This window comes from Dermacentor silvarum, chromosome 8 (genome assembly GCF_013339745.2).
Source record: "Dermacentor silvarum isolate Dsil-2018 chromosome 8, BIME_Dsil_1.4, whole genome shotgun sequence".
Taxonomy (NCBI): Eukaryota; Metazoa; Arthropoda; class Arachnida; order Ixodida; family Ixodidae; genus Dermacentor; species Dermacentor silvarum.
In genome coordinates, this window is record NC_051161.1 from 18,314,231 (window position 1) to 18,330,238 (window position 16,008).

At 44.1% G+C, this 16,008-nt stretch overlaps 1 protein-coding gene across 17 annotated transcripts in view; it reads left to right on the top strand.

Moving 5' to 3' along the window:
- Positions 1-16,008, top strand: part of LOC119460722 (plasma membrane calcium-transporting ATPase 2) — a 336,648-nt gene that overhangs the window by 224,190 nt on the left and 96,450 nt on the right. For 14 of the 17 annotated variants that reach the window (XM_049673162.1, XM_049673149.1, XM_049673159.1 and 11 more), the window contains 3 exons: positions 11,972-12,036; positions 12,151-12,213; positions 13,441-13,635. In XM_049673162.1, coding sequence (XP_049529119.1) covers positions 13,476-13,635 — 160 coding nt within the window. In that variant the 5' untranslated portion in view covers positions 11,972-12,036; positions 12,151-12,213; positions 13,441-13,475. Of the gene's footprint in view, positions 1-10,314; positions 10,453-10,508; positions 10,660-11,525; positions 11,809-11,971; positions 12,037-12,150; positions 12,214-13,440; positions 13,636-16,008 lie in introns of those variants that run through there. The other 3 variants (XM_049673155.1, XM_049673156.1, XM_049673157.1) reach the window with 3 other exon arrangements.

Consider the following 16,008-nt stretch of genomic DNA (forward strand, 5'->3'; position numbering starts at 1 on the left):
TTTGATGCAAAATCGCTTCATTCTATGCAAAAGCTTATACGTCTCATCACTTGGATATGCATTTTCAGTAGATTAGTTATCAGTAGGCACCATTTTCAAAATCAGTAGACACTCATGTGGATAATAAAGGTTTCTCAAAGATTTGCCGCTGTGCGACCCTTGTCGGCCATGTATACGCTCGCACCGCCCTCTCTTTGTCGTTGTTCCAAGCGTTGCGAGCCTAGTTTCCTTCCGCTCTCCCAGCGTGGTGGTCCCGTCGCGCGTGTCTAGTTTCCTCCGGCTCCCCGAGGTGGCGGTAGTCTTCCACGCGAAAGTGATGAAGACCGCCGATCAAAATAAAAGTGTGTGCGCGTGTGTCTTTATTCGGGATGACCGCCGTCGCCGCTCAAGATAAATAAATTTGCTCATATCTTTGATCTAAATTCTGTGTCACCTCTAAGTGGTGTGCTAAACTGCTTCGCTGATAATCCACCTTCCCAGCAAGAGAATGCCGCGTGTTTTTTTTTTTTTTTTTTTTTTTTTGTGCACTGAATCGTAGGCGTAAAGTCGAACGCCTTTATAAGGGAGTGCTCGAGGCCTTCGTAATCATTCGTTATACAGGTCACTTCGTTGTAATGATCGCCCACCGCACAGCTCACGATAGAACCAAGACAGAATTATTCCTTCGTTATACAGGTCATTTCGTTGTGGTGGCGTTCGTTCTAAAACCGTTCGTTGTATATACCAACTGTATATACCAACTCACCCGAACCCACTTCCTGCTAGCCTCTTCGCTCGTTATCTGCGAAGTGACGGGAATTCGAGTGGATAGATGGCGTTCTAAACATTCCAGAACTGCACATGGGGTATGACTGACGCCAAAGTGGAGGGCAGCCATTGGGATTAATTATGATTACCTGAAGGTCCTTATGTGCACTGCAATCACAGTACTCAGTGTTATTTTTTCTTTCTCCCCAAGCAGTAGGTAGGGAGCAGGGCAAAATCCTACTTTGTCGGTTATATCACTTGTAGATCTATATAGTTGGGGTGATCTCAAAAAGAAAAAGAAAGAAAAAAAGCGTAAAGATAACACCACACTTGCTGCAGTAATAAAATATACAGTATTGAAAGACCGTAAAAAAAAAAAATGAAGTCGCCGCTGCGCAACTGCCGCGTGAAATTATACAGTGATATACGAGTTCATATTCTGCAGTTTTAACTATGGGGACTATTTCCGCTCACCGTTTAGCAACTGCAGGTTTCCCGTAGCTCATGACGGAACAGGCCTGTTTCTCTCTCCCTCTCTTTACCTTTCTTCGTCTTTTTTTTTATTATTTTCTTTTTCGCATGTTGTGGAGCAGTTCAGCTGTCGGCCACCGGCGTGCACGTGACAGATTCGCCATTACTAAAAAGGAAACAAAACTACAAAAAGACCCTTCTTTTTATAGAAAGCCTCTATATGTTTTCAAATGGAAGTCTGTACACAGCGTGCACAGTCTTCGAGCGTACGACCTCGCACTTCTTGTCGGTGATTGTCTTGGACTGCAAGAAAGGGTGGCAACCCTCTCTGAAGTCTTGTGAGCCTCCAGTGTATATACAGACCAATAATTCACACTTGTTAATGATTTATGTATTTTTAAAATTAAAATATATAGATTTATGTGCCGAAAGCAACGCATTGGGTATGTTGGAGGCCGTAGTGTTAGGCTCTGGATTAATTTAGTAAGCCTGAGTTTCTTTAACGTAAACTTTATTCTAAGTACGTGAAAGTGCTGACATTCCTCCGCTCATTGAAATGAGCGGAGGAATTGGTGTCACGCTGAAAAGTGGGCCGATCCTGGCGATAGTGCAGAAAGGGTCCAAGCTCATTGGCACATACCAGGGACAAAAAAAGAAAGAAAGAGAGGAAGAAAAAGAAAGAGAGAGAGAAATGGAAAGAGAGAGAGAGAAATAGAGAGAAGGAACGAGAGAGAGAGAGAAAGATAAATCGCCAGCTTCCCGTGTTGACATCCCGCCTTCGCTGGAATAGTTTTGGTTCACTTCTCAGTAACAGCGCGGCGTTGTCTGTGTCGTCCGCGAGCTTGTTCGATGTAGTTTATCAACATGCGTACAGCTGCGCTCTGGGATTTTCTTGCGAATCGCCGAAGGTTCAGGGTATCCTGTTTACGAGGCAGTGCAGCCGCTTCCGTCATTTCTCAGTAAGCGACACTGTTATGGTACAGGGCTAACTTTTCCGTGACGCCGTGAAAATAAAGCACGCTGCATTGAGCAGCCGACACACCTGATTCGGAGCAGTATACCACAGATTGGTTGTGTACTGTTAAAAAGTCGCCGCCCAAGCACTCCGTACAGATGGTTAACCAGCGAAGCTGAAACGTCTGGCCCCGGTGTTTATCACTGGGTTAATCCCGATGGTACATTAAAGTATTTCTCAATTGTAATTATTGGTTAAGTCTTTGTGTTTCTTAGTGAGGTTACGCACACATGTTCTGCTTTCGACGGAGAAAACTACGTCACTGACGGTATGCCTGCAGTCTACCGTTGTCGCATTGCCGCTTGCGATTCTTCAAAATTAAATCTGTCCGTCACGCAAGACAATGAATGGATCATACCCCTTTAAGCAATGGCTCATGCCCCCGTAAACGCGGCCTCCCCATTACGACGACAGAAGAGAAATTCTACGCTGGAATGACGAGCGGCAACGGAACCAGCTGTGGAAGAAGACGACGACGACGAAGCGGGAGCAGTGGCACGAGCGCGTTCGCGCGGTTGCGCCGAGGGGCACCAACGCGCCGCGCCGGCTGTGGAAGACGACGACGACGCTCGAGCAATTGCTGGTGATGATAGTTTCTGCACACAGGCGACAGACGAACAAATCGGCTAGCCATATACAGCTTCGCTGTAATAAAATGCACAAAATGGAAGTACGGATATTACTGGTGGCCGCACTGAGCTACATCTGCTGATACCTGAACGGCGGTCAGCAGATAATGAACAAGGACGGAGGAAATTATTTACATAATGTTCGATATCGTAAAGAAGTTAGTAAATGAATGAATGAATGAATGAATGAATGAATGAATGAATGAATGAATGAATGAATGAGGCTGTGTCAGAGCCGCCTAAGGACGGGATATAATGATGCCCCTAGCGTGAAGATTTTCATAAAACGAAGCTTTCTTAGTCAACACTCCCGGACCTTGCTGACCGGGGCTGCTCCAGCTGCTTCTTTATTGTCGAATGACTGTCACACAGAAAGTAAAAGAAGTACGTGCCCGATGGTGGCGGTCGAGCTTTGGTCTCCCAAACAATTCGACCCCGATGTTGTAACCATTCGGCCACAGTTGGACGCAAGCTTTCCTCGTGCCAACGCCAAGTAGCTCTGTCAGGCGATTGGCGCGTGCGTCAGATCGCGTAGCACGTGCATGCGAGAGTACGTGCACGCAAAAGCCAGTTTTCATTTGGTCACATGCGCCTGTAATGAAACGGTCGAATAATAGTCAACCTTACCACTGCGCTTCACGCCGTACTTCTCTCTTCGTACACTTTCCCTCACCACTCTTCTCTCGACAAACGTCAAGCATTGTTTCGTCTTCGTGACATCACTGGTTCAACGTCTCGCGGTATTCATTCGCACCGGCATAGCTTGTGAAAGGTTTAGTCCATGAACTGCATAGTAGAGAGAAGAATTTTAGCTGTATTAGTAAATTACCTTTCTACATTACTAAAATAGCCACTCTTGCCGTAAGAATATAATGTTCAGAGACAGTCCCTGGCGTCCGTTCTAGCGCACCTTGACAATAGACCAATGTCAGTTGAAACGGTTCTCACATGTCGTCGACAGTGATGTCACGTACCACGCAAGAGTTACGGACTGTGACTGACGATGTGTGTGCTGTGCTATGTGCTCTCTCTCTCTTCCAAATCTTTAATTCTCCCCCATCCCGCTCCCATGTGTACGGTAGCAAACCGGTTGTGCTAAACTGGTTAACCTCCCTGCCTTTCCTCCTCCACTCTTTCTTTCCTTGCTTGCCGTAAGAAGGCGATTGGCAAGCGGAAAACCATGGCAAAATGAAAGACAAGTGGCGACACTGCCTTGAAATTGATAACATTCCCGCACCAGGACAATGGCCTCCAGGATTATGACCTCCCAGACTACGATCTCGGAGGCCATGCAAGACGTCATAGATTTTGGTGGTGTCTGCTCGCGCCTAGTTAAATGTTTTATCGTTAAAACCGGACCACGTGGTATTTTTAAAGAGCCAATAATTGCACTTGACAAGTCTCAAAACATTTACTGAGCCACAGTGGCCGAAATACGAGGATCTACTTTGAAATCTGTGACGTCGCACTGACGTACTGGCTCTAATGTTTCGGCGCGAAATTCAAAACATGCAACTTTGACCTTCATTTTCTCTTTTAACAATGAACACATTACTGCGAAATTTCCGAAAATACCTTTGAAAGGATATTTGATCAGTCGAGATTGCTGCAGTGTTTCTATTTAGTGTTGCTTAATTTAGCGTAAACATTGCATGGTGTAAAAGTTGTGACCTGTGTGATGCATACACAGAAGTACTGGATGCGATTACACGTTGCATACGATGGCAATCTTACGCATCGACTTTGGTATTATAGCGTGTCGTTTACCCTTTCACGAAAATTCCATATCACATAGACGGCTATGTACACGTTGAATCTGCATTTTTTTTGCTTTATTATTTTTCTTTATTAAAAAAAAAACTTTACAAAAATTTTGCGTGAGCTACGACCACAGAACGATGACACTTTGTAGCGAACGTTACCAGTTGAAGCAGATGGTTCAGCGTCCGCCAACAAGTAATTAAAGATATTTCTTTTTCTATTCCTTGAAAGGCAAAAAACCGTGTTCAGATAGCTAAAAAAAAGTATTATTCGTGGAATTTGCCGCAAAGCATATGTGGTAAAATATTACCAAACAGAAACCGCTTCTATATTTATTTCATTTTCGATTCGACAGCTTCGCGCTGCTTGCTTGCCGTGCGTACTGAGATTTCTGGAAAACAATGCTCGAATATACGACGTCCAATGTTGCAGTCCAAATGGCGGTTCTCAGAGCGGCTGCATGGCGCTTTGCATGCGCCGTTATACCTCGACGGTTCGCGAAAGCAAAAGAAAGAAAAACGAGAAAGATAGAAGTTCACCGTCTCTCCCAGTGCCGCCAGCGAGCTCTTGCAGTTAACCGTGCAAGTTCTTGTTGTTTTGCGTGAGCCAGCTGTCATAACTTTCCGTGTGAGCGTTCAGAGTACCGGACCCAAATGGGTTTGCAGAAATAGACGACCGACGGCCATGCAGCTCCGCGATCGGGCGGCGCAGCTAGAGGTGCATTATGAAATAAGCGCGTCTGAGCAGTTTAATCCTCGCGCACTGACAGTGAGTGGGGCCGCATAAAGGCGAGTAACGGATTACCGCATTTGCTCGTTTATAAGCTCCTATCCTTCATTCCCATTTTTTTCTCCAGTATGATTATAAGAGGAGAGAGAGAGAGAACATACGGAGAGGGGGTCGCATCAGGAGCGAATTTGAAAGTGAAATAGCGTTCCTGTTCGCGCGCGTCCCTTGTGTGTGCGCGGTGTGTGTGTGTGTGTGTGTGTGTGTGTGTGTGTGTGTGTGTGTGTGTGTGTGTGTGTGTGTGTGTGTGTGTGTGTGTGTGTGTGTGTGTGTGTGTGTGTGTGTGTGTGTGTGTGTGTGTGTGTGTGTGTGTGTGTGTGTGTGTGTGTGTGTGTGTGTGTTTAACATCGTCCACTCTTAACCAATAATTCGCAGCGTTTGTGGCCGGTATCACACGGTTCCTTTCGCAGAAGTCATCCACCAGAGAAGAAAATTCAATTTGTGTTCCGTCCCCCTCCCTAGACATGCCAACCCCGTTTCCGTAACATGTTACCTGATGATGATGATGGTGATGATGATGATGAATTAACCTTCCTCTGAAACGGGGCTGCGGCTTGTGCCACCACACTCCAGTCTACAATTTAAGTGTTTACGCTATTTTAATAACAAAATTTTTTTTTCATATCCACCTTTCGCTGTATATTAAGCTCTATCCATTGATCATATACCTATTTTTATTCCACGTAACTCTGTCTGATTCATCATCATCATCATCATCATCATCATCATCATCCTATTTACTGTGTCCGCTGCAGGACGAAGGCCTCTCCCTGCGATCTCCGATTACCCCTGGCTCGCGCTAGCTGATTCCAACTTCCACCTACAAAAATTCTAATTGCATCACCGCACCTAGTTTTCTGCCATCCTCGTCTGCTCTTCCCTTCTCTTGGCACCCATTCTGTAACTCTTGTGGTCCACCGGTTATCTACCCTACGCATCACATGGCCTGCCCAGCTCCACTTTTTTCTCTTAATGTCAATTAGAATATCACCGTTTGCTCTCTGATCCACACCGCTCTCTTCCTGTCTCTTAACGTTACGCCTAACATTTTTCGTTCCATCGCTCTTTAATTTTCGTTTCATCGCTCCTTAACTTGTTCTCGAGCTTCTTTGCTAACCTGTAAGCTTCTGCTCCATTTGTTAGCACCGGCAGAATGCAGTGATTGTACACTTTTCTTTTCAACGATAGTGGTAAGCTCCAGCTCAGGATTTGATAATGCCTGTCGTATGCACTCCAGCCCATTTTTATTCTCCTGTAAGTTTCCTTCTCATAGTCGGGGTCCGCTGTGGGTAATTCACCCAGATAAACGTACTCGTGTACAGACTCCAGTGGCTGACTGGCGATCATGAATTCTTGTTTCATTGCCAGGCTACTCAGCATTACTTATTACATTAGATATTATTTACATTACATTATTATATTATATTACTCGTTACTTATCGAACATTACTTCTGCCTACTTATGTGCCACCAATGCTCCAAGTATCTCTTACTTACCAATCACTACTGTTTTCGGATGACCAAATTTTACTTTATTTCTATGTTGTTACTTTTTTATTTTTAGTTTATTTTCTTTGAGTGCACCTCCTATTATCTTTGCACTTAAATAACACCTATCCGCCAACAAAACCTCAACTAAAGAAACGATTTATACGTTCCCATAAATTTAGATAGGAGCTGTCCTTTTTTATGTTATATGTTAAATGCAGATTCTAACACACTCATTAACGAGGCCGTCAATGTCCTTACGAAACTTCTTGAAAATTACAAAATTTGAAGAAAAAACCATCATGTGTAAAATTTACAACCCTGTAACATCAGCAATGAAAAACGACATCACATTTCTGTAAACTGCACCTAATAATACATCTAAAGTGAACAAAATTGATGCATTATGCACTGCTCTGAAATATACCTCTAATTTGAGAGTGTGACTTTAGCAACACCCTCGTAAACATTGTAACAATTTACGTAAGCTGTGCTATCAATCTATATGTCAAAATTTTCCGCTTTAGATGCTCTAACATGCGCTGTTTGCGTAATTGCGGTATCTGTGCTGTCAATCTATATGTCAAAATTTTCCGCTTTAGATGCTCTAACATGTGCTGTTTGCGTAATTGCGATATCTGTTTTCGTTACAGAGTTACGGATTAGTAAACTTCATGCATCAATTTCTTTTTTCAACTTACCAGTATTCGGGACTTTTTGTTAAGTATTCCAGGTTTAAAATCAAAATTATGCTTTCTTGACTCGCTAAAATGTACTCTTCTCTTTCAAACACAACAGCATTTGTTTCATGAACATCTTTCTGCGTTTTACATCTATTTGACAAGAGAAATTTTAGTTCGTCCCATGCTAAAGCTTCCTCTTAACCGCCAGGCGCGACCTCGCATGACAACTTCAACGCCTCTGTGCTTCCGGTGAACCATTCGAACACGCATGTGATATCTGTGCTGGGAGGTTACAGTTCTACAGCTCAGCTGTGTGCTTCTGGAGTGAATGAACTGCGTTACCGGCTTCTATCGGTGTGTTGTGCGCGTCGAGACCTAACCGGTCAGTGTTCGCACGGTCACTGCAACGCATGCAACGTGTGCTCGCGGAACATGCTCGTAAAGTGTTAAAGAGGAGTAGGTTTGATTGGGTTAGCTTAGGTTAGGTTAGCTTACGTTTTGTTGGTTCAGGTTTGTTTGATTTAAACGGTGTTGTTTTGGTATAAATTAGATGTTATTTGGGTTCTAATTAGGCGTTAAAAGGTAGCTTAGGTTTGTTTACGTTTGGTTGGTGTACGTTTTGTTGGCTGGATACGTGTTATTTAAGTGTAAAGTGCAATGTTGGTTAGGTTAGCGTAGGTTTTGTTTGGCTAAAAAGGTAATTGTTAGGAGTTACTTAGGTGTAATTTATGCCAATAAGTTGTTAAAACGGTGTAATTTAGGTTTGACTATTTTAGGTTAAGTTTTAAGGTTCTGTTCGACTGAAATGTGTTATTTGTAATTGAGCTGTTCATTAGGTGTAATTTATGCTAGTGAGGCGTAAAAAATGGTATTTAGGTTAGGCTAGGCTAATGGAAGGTTCACTCAAAGAAATTTTTGTTTAATTAAACAAGAATATCAATGTAGAAATAATGTAAAATTTGGTCATACGAAAACAGTAGTGATTGGTATTAAAAAAAAAAAAGGGAAAAACAAGGCCAACAACTTGGTACAACTTTGGTAAAGCTAGGCCTAACGTCGAGGCATCTGCCGAAAGCTTTGAGAGAGGAGAAAGTGAAATGCTGCGAGCGTTTGGAGGCCTCTTTCCTAAAGGTGGTCTAGCAACGCTGTATATATCGAGCCATATCATTGGCGGTTTTGACGTATGCTATTTCCTCTCCGTTATCTTCACGCGCGTCCTTGGATCTTTTCTTATGGTATTTCAACAGTGCAGTAGTGTCTACGTCACAGAAAACGTAGCGACTGCCTAACCGTCGTGCAGTTAGAAAACTGAGATGACGTAGGCATGTTCCTGGGGGGTAGGCTTTTTGCATTCCCTTTCTGTGTGTTCGATGGCAATGTCCATATTTCTGTTATGAAAGCTGCATCGGCATGTACGAGAAAAAAGAAAACGGGAATTGCATTCCCTAATAATAATAATAATAATAATAATAATAATAATAATAATAATAATAATAATAATAATAATAATAATAATAATAATACAAATTTAAGATCGAAAGCCTCGGTGTATGTTGGTAAAGAGCGGCAGGTAAAACTGTTATCGCTCGGCGTGGATTAAGGGGCATCGGAATTGCGGTGCGTTTATTATTTATTTATTTATTTATTTATTTATTTATTTATTTATTCTCTCAGTTACCACCGCGAACGCCGGGACTTGAACTCACGACATTGTCGTTAACAGCAATACGCCATCTGTGCTACCACTACGGATGTGGCGATAAGGTAGAGGAATTATTTCGTGATAGCACTTGATGTCTTTGCTGAGAAAAGATAACTTTGAGTGCAAGAACTAACGTTTGACATTTGGAGCTATTGGTACGATAAACTAGCGCAGGTGCGCTTAGACTTGTAATAATAATAAAAAAATGCCTGGTACTGAATAAACAAGGTTCAATAGGAGTGAGATATATAAATACGTGTGCCTTTTTAGTTGCCATCGTTTCAAGCGAATGTTGCCGTTTAACTTAGCGAGAAGTGCTTCTACGATCGAATGTAGGTCCCATTGATATCGTTATGCTGTCTAAAAATTTTTTTTAATGTTTGATAAGTATTTTGATCGAGAGCGATATGGTACCTTGGGAATAAGCTCAGTGGCCGCTATCCTCAGTTCCCTCAACTTTTCTTATTTTCGATGTGTCCATTGCCGACTTCACACGCAGCCACTGTCGTAGTTATGATGTTTTCACAGAAAGTGAGACAAACTTATGTGAAAACAGGGAGTAAGCGTGGGGCACGTTCACACGATTAAAGTGCAAGTACATTTGAAGTAAAAGTCCGCAGGTCCGTCTAGCCACCGCAACAAGGCACGAATGTGCCACTATTTTTCTATTTTTTAAGCGTCATCACTTATCCATCTTATCAATTGCACTGTTTGAATTCAATCATCTACACAAACCAGCACATATAGGTCAAGATAAGGTGTTTCGTAACTGTCGTTTAGAGCATATTATTGGGCTAGAGTGAATGTTGTTTTCCGAGACACATTACCGTTAGCAATTCAAAAAGCGCGCCTAAGTGGACGCGTCGCGAGCTTTGGCTTAGCGCTCGCAGGTTTGTCCGAGCTGTTTCGGTTTTGCATCGCATCTCGGCGCGGCGCTTCGGTAGGCTTCTCGTGCTTCTAGTTTCCGGTTACATGCACAGATGGCAGCGCGTGCGGCGAAGAAAATAAACGAAAAACGAGTGAAGGAGCGAAGGAAAACGCAAGAACGCGGCGCGGGGCGGCCAGCTGGGTATTTTGGCTTGGCTGCGAGCCGAATGTGAGCGACTGCCGTGTGTTTTTTGTGTCCCTCGCCGGCTGCTGAACGCACCCCGGGCTCGTCAAGTGGGCAAGGTGTGCTTTCGCTGGTAGCTCCGGCACGATTTTCACACGGTATTGCGAGTCGGCGGACACTACATTTCGCGACTTGCGTTTTAAAACACTCTTCGTCGTCGGGTGTCGCACGCTTCCCGCGTGGAGCATTCGGCGCGCCACGCCTGAGATCGCTGTTCGAAGGTTTCGTGAGGCGGTGCTGCAGGGAGATACCACATACACATCCTAGTGAGAGCGTTTCCTTTGCCTCGCTTTCATCAGAGGCGTGTGTCATCGGCGCGCAATACGAGTGACGCGGTGCTGCCAGATTCGCTTCCGGGTGCCCTGGCAAACGCTATTTGTTCGCTGTTCCACCCTCGAAAACAAGCCTTCGCTCACCTTCCTTGTGGTCGACTGTTGCCGACTCTTTTCTGCGGTTGTAGGTTGGTGTGTATGCTGTGTGTGCTACCGTCGGCCGGTGTAACGCCTACTGCCGGTTGGCTCAATTTGTAGGCGCCGTGTTGTGCTCGCCACTTCACACACGTGCTTTCTTTCCCACGGGTGGTGTGGGCTTGACCCGCGCTGTGTCGTGCCCTATACTTAACGGCTGAAGCAAGCGTCTCAACGTTAGTGTACATGAGGTCGATTGCTCGCTCTCATCGAGATTTAAACACCGCTAACAAGACAGCACCGAACGTCGGCTGTTGGGCCGCATTAGTCCGGTGCTTGTATCGCAGCTCTGACCCGTGTTTATCTCAATCTTCTGTGTGCACGGCGTGATTAAGTCGTGAACAGCACGTGTTTTGTTGAACATGCTCGTGCGATTACGTTCTTGCAGAGTTTGCAAGACTGGCAGCAGCAACAAATAACGCCGTCTCTAGCGGAGTGAAGGCGTTGGTTCTGCAAAATCGATTTTTATTCTTAGTGCACTTCAGCCGTGTACATAGAAATGTGTGCTCTGTTGATCGCATTCCTGTGCAGTAAATGGCTGTGTCGGGCATAATGAAGCAGGCACCAGTTCTTTTTAGTGATAGTAACAACTCGTTTACGTTATTGCTTCCACATTTTTTTGTGCACTGTTGTAATTGACTTCAAGGGCCTGCTATGAAATGGTTTTTCTATGGTAAGCGGAAAAGCTCTCCCTGGCTATGTTTTTCTCGAGCCTTGTTCGGGCATAGCAAAACGTGATCCATCATTACACACAGGCCATGCAGCTACGGTGTCTGTATTTGCTGCGCACCTGCACTGCCTTCCCAGCTCTTGTTGCAGCTGCGAGCCCTGTCATGAGGCAGCCCTTAAGCTTGTCTGGCTTGCAACAAAAGCATGCTTTGCGTCTGTCCTACGCGCATGGCCCTTCTGTAAGGCTAAACAGTTACTCGGGATCTAATCGTTCGACAGGTGATGTGCGGCGTGCACCCCGCACCTTCGCTCACTTTGATGAGGATTCAATTGTCTTGGTCATGAAGATACCATTGTGTTCTTGTCTAAGCACATTGCGTTGTTGTAATAGACGCTTATATGCTCACTCCCGGCATCTCTTTTTGCTTTGTTTTGTGCGCAGACATATTGATGTTCAAGATCTCTCGGAAACCAACCTGTGTGATAAGGGGAGAATTGAGGATAACGGTAAGTGAACTCTTGGCTTCGTGTGTTCCCATGAATGTGTTGCTTGTGTGAGTGTGCAGGACTGTTAGGACATGTAAAATAGTTGATGTTGGCTGATCTCTTCTTTATTTTCAGGAACTAGAGATAGGTCCACTGGGGCATGATGATAAGCAGCATCTTCATCCTGTGATATAAGCTGTAAGTGTGCCCGATAACTGTGTTTATTTGCATAACCTTGCTGTTTTCTAGGATTACTATATATGAAAGTAAGATTTCTAACAATGGCTTTCTCTTGGAACAACCTTTCATTCGTAATCATAGTTATACAGCTTGTGCCTAAAGCTACACTGATTCTTTGGCTGAATTGTACTAATTAATCTGTCATGACTTTTCTTTTGCATTGCAAAAATCTGAGAAATTTCTTATGATTCTTGAGGGGTCATACCACATGTAGAATAATATTGCGTTGATGTGGGTGTGTCTATGTGTTGCTTATTATGTGTTCCTTTTGCCATGATTATTGCAAATCATCCTATTTTGTAGTTTATCTTTAGTTCGAAGCAAAATATTGTAATGGCGAAGCTACTGACTTGGTTTATTTTTGTCCAAGGCACTGCTGGAGCTAAAGCTATTCATTCTGTTTCTGTAAAAAATTATTTCAATGCTCTTCAACCATGCAAGCCCTGCTGCCGCAAGCGAGTTATATGGACACATGACTTGAATTCTGTTCGCAGCTGATGTAGCGTCCGCTAGCTGTTTTTATTTTGAGATTTCAGCATTTTTACTACCACATTTTGACAGAAACTTGGGGTGTACCTTTATTATCTTTGGACAGAAATTTAAGATGTGACTTCATGATAAAACGCATCAAGTTGGAGATTTATGGTAAGGAGTTTCTTAGCTTTTCCAGGTGGGTATGCAGGGCTGGTACTTGTCTAATTTTCTTATTAGTGGCCTTCTAATAACACCTAAGCAGATAATGTGTGTACCTGAAGGTCAGAGGTCCATCACGTTACCTCAGAGATATTTCAGCGACTTGCGGGCAACTGCCACCATTCCCAAATCTCTGAGGTCATGGTAAGGAGTTGTGCGATCAAAGTCATGTAATTTTTGGCAAGTCGTAATGGCGGCTTTTTTTTTTTTTTTTTTCAGTTTCAGCATCAAAAGTGTCTGCTTTCGTGAGCCTTTCATGATGCATCCCCTTGCTTTTCAAACATAATATTTTGCCAATTATCTGCTCCGTATCTATGCTATCTCCATCTAGGCTATTTAGGTGGCTCGAAATTTTCTTGTACTTGGCCTTTAATAGAGGACATTTAAAAATTGTGGTAAAGCATGCAGAATATGCTTTGGAAGTGTGAGGTGCCCGAAGTATTCATAAACTACATTCAATGCGGTTCCTGTTGTGGCTCTGTATCTGTGCAGTGTCCTCTGCGGAGGAGGCGCAGGCTGGTGGGGGCATGGCGACGGTGGAGGGTCGTCCGGCCCAGTATGGGGTCACGCTGCAGCAGCTGCGGGAGCTCATGGAGACCCGTGGCCATGAGGCCATTCAGCGGATCCAAGAAGAGTACGGGGGCATCCAGGACCTCTGCAGGAAGCTCTACACCTCACCCACTGATGGTTCGTATCATGCCCTCTGCCTGCATGATGTTGGACCATCGCGTCTTGCACTATGTCTTCATAATCCAGGCCCAGGGGCCTCAAAAAGCTTATTTTTATTGTTGCGAGCCTGTGCAACTATCAGACTGTGCAATAATGAACATACAATATTATTGACTTGAGACAGGCCTGCCGTTGTCTGCATGTAGCGTCAGATGTCGTTAAATGTGCATTATCAGACATATTCTAGCATGCAAGGAAAAATGGAAGAGAGCAAAGAGACGTAAAAGGCGACAAGAATGGTATAACACTGGAAAGGTAGAACGCAGCGTTCTAACTTTCCTGTTGTCTTTGTTGCCTCTGTGCTCTCCTCTGTTCTTGATTATGGGCTGGAATGTTTCATTTAATTCCAACTAGCCCAACTTTCTGTCTTTAATGTGCATTGTCTTTCTTCTGCAGCAGCACTAGTGTGTAGCACATTAGTTGCCTAACGTACAGTATTATGTTAGCCTTCTGTACGCAGCAGCGGTCCTAAAAGATATTTTAATATTTCCTGCTTAGTTTTATGTTGCTGGTTTCTGGTGCATTACAAATATTAAATAGGAGATATGGTATTATGTGCTGTGTAGAACATGTTGTTACATTGCATTAAGGAACTGACTGCATGAAACTGAAGCCAAAGTCACACAGTCAGAATAGCTTTTTAAAAATATATATATACCGATGCAAGTCCTGCATTGTGCTCAGTGACTATCATTGATACATCGGTTATTCCAAGCACAGGGAGCTTGAAATGTGGTGTTGGTGGACATTTACAGGCATTAATGATTGCACATGGCCAACTTCATAATGATTGCAATCTGGATGTTTGTAGAAGTAAAGGCCTTTAACAAGTTGAAGCTGCTCCGAACTGTATAAGTTTGCAAAACTTAGCTGTGAAAATGCCAAATTTCCTCACAACTGAGGTATGCAATGTGGAAGTAAAACATTAAATTCTGTAGTTGTGTGTTCGACTATGGCATTACAACTCCTGATGAAGCGGTGAAATAGGGGATATTTTATCTTTCTGTGGTTCCTGCATTACAGAAATTTTTTGTGGTCGAACTTACATGCATCAGAGCGCAAGTGTTTGTATTCGTGTTTGTATTGAAAGTTTTGTACCTTTGAGAACTGACCCATAACAGTTGGCACTGATTGCCTCAAGCGATAATTCTTCAATTATTCTCAGTCTCAGGATCCTAGTCTGCTTACAAGTCCCCTAGGGACCTCATTTAAGAATTTATTTTCTATGCCTAAAGTGCGTGCAGAAAAACACATCAAACTAAATGTGTTATTTTTGCAGCTCTTGGACTCAACTTTTTCCAGCACTTGTGTTTCTCAGAGAGGTGTGTGAACGGTAATATTGGAGACTAAATCGAAAGATAATCAAATAGTGCCAGAATTGATAAATTTTCGATAGTTTTAACGACAAGCTGGTGGGGCCCGAGCATCCCGAGACACGCATTGCCGTTTTAGAGCGCAGCTCTTAGGTGCTTTCTGCGGAATGTGTCGGCATTGACGTTGTCCCTTGTTACCGAGCGAACGAGCGCTGCGAAGGATGAAAGAGCGAATCCGGAGCGTGGATGAAAGAGCAAAGAGCGGGAGGAGGAAAGCGGAGGAGGAGGGTGCAGCGGAAGCATGAGGAGTATGGCAGGAAAGGGTGAAGAGAAAAGCTGAGTGCCGGCGCCGACCAGGCATGCGGCGAGCGCGGAAACAAAGCGCTGGTGTGGACTTCGGACCCACCTTGCCTGCGCCGCCGCCATTAGAGAATGAGCTCTACGTGAGCCACGCTTTCCCTTGTTCGAGCTTTCTTTCTGAACTATAAGTGATGCAACCGGTGGAAATGCTTAGTCTGCCGCTGCTGCGAAACGAGCTACCCGAGCAAAGGGTCAGCGCCACTACCGAGAGGACCCTGTTGTTCAGAATGAAATTCTTTGTCACAATATATCGTGAATTCAAAACGCCCCTAAACAACAGCACTCAACATTTGTATTAGGGAGTATCGTAATCGTTAGTGAATTTTTTCTATTGCGTAAGTGTTTCTGAAACGAAACCGAGCTGGTGAGCTTCATCCGGATCTGATGCCGCCAAAGTGAAACTTTGTGCCGCCTGCACTTGGGTACCGTGGCTTTTTTGGTTATCTCCTTTTAAAAGCGTACGGTATGCTTCCAATGGCACTTCGCCATGCATGCTGCAATGCAGATGGGTGATGGTGCTTATTGCAGTAAAGTTGGTGGCGATGGCTGTGAACTTAGTGTGCGACAATCTGCAAAGAGATTAGCTCGTGCCGGAATAGAAAACTGAGTGCACGCTGGTGTTTTCACGTGACACGGGCGGGTGAGTACTGCAGGGAAG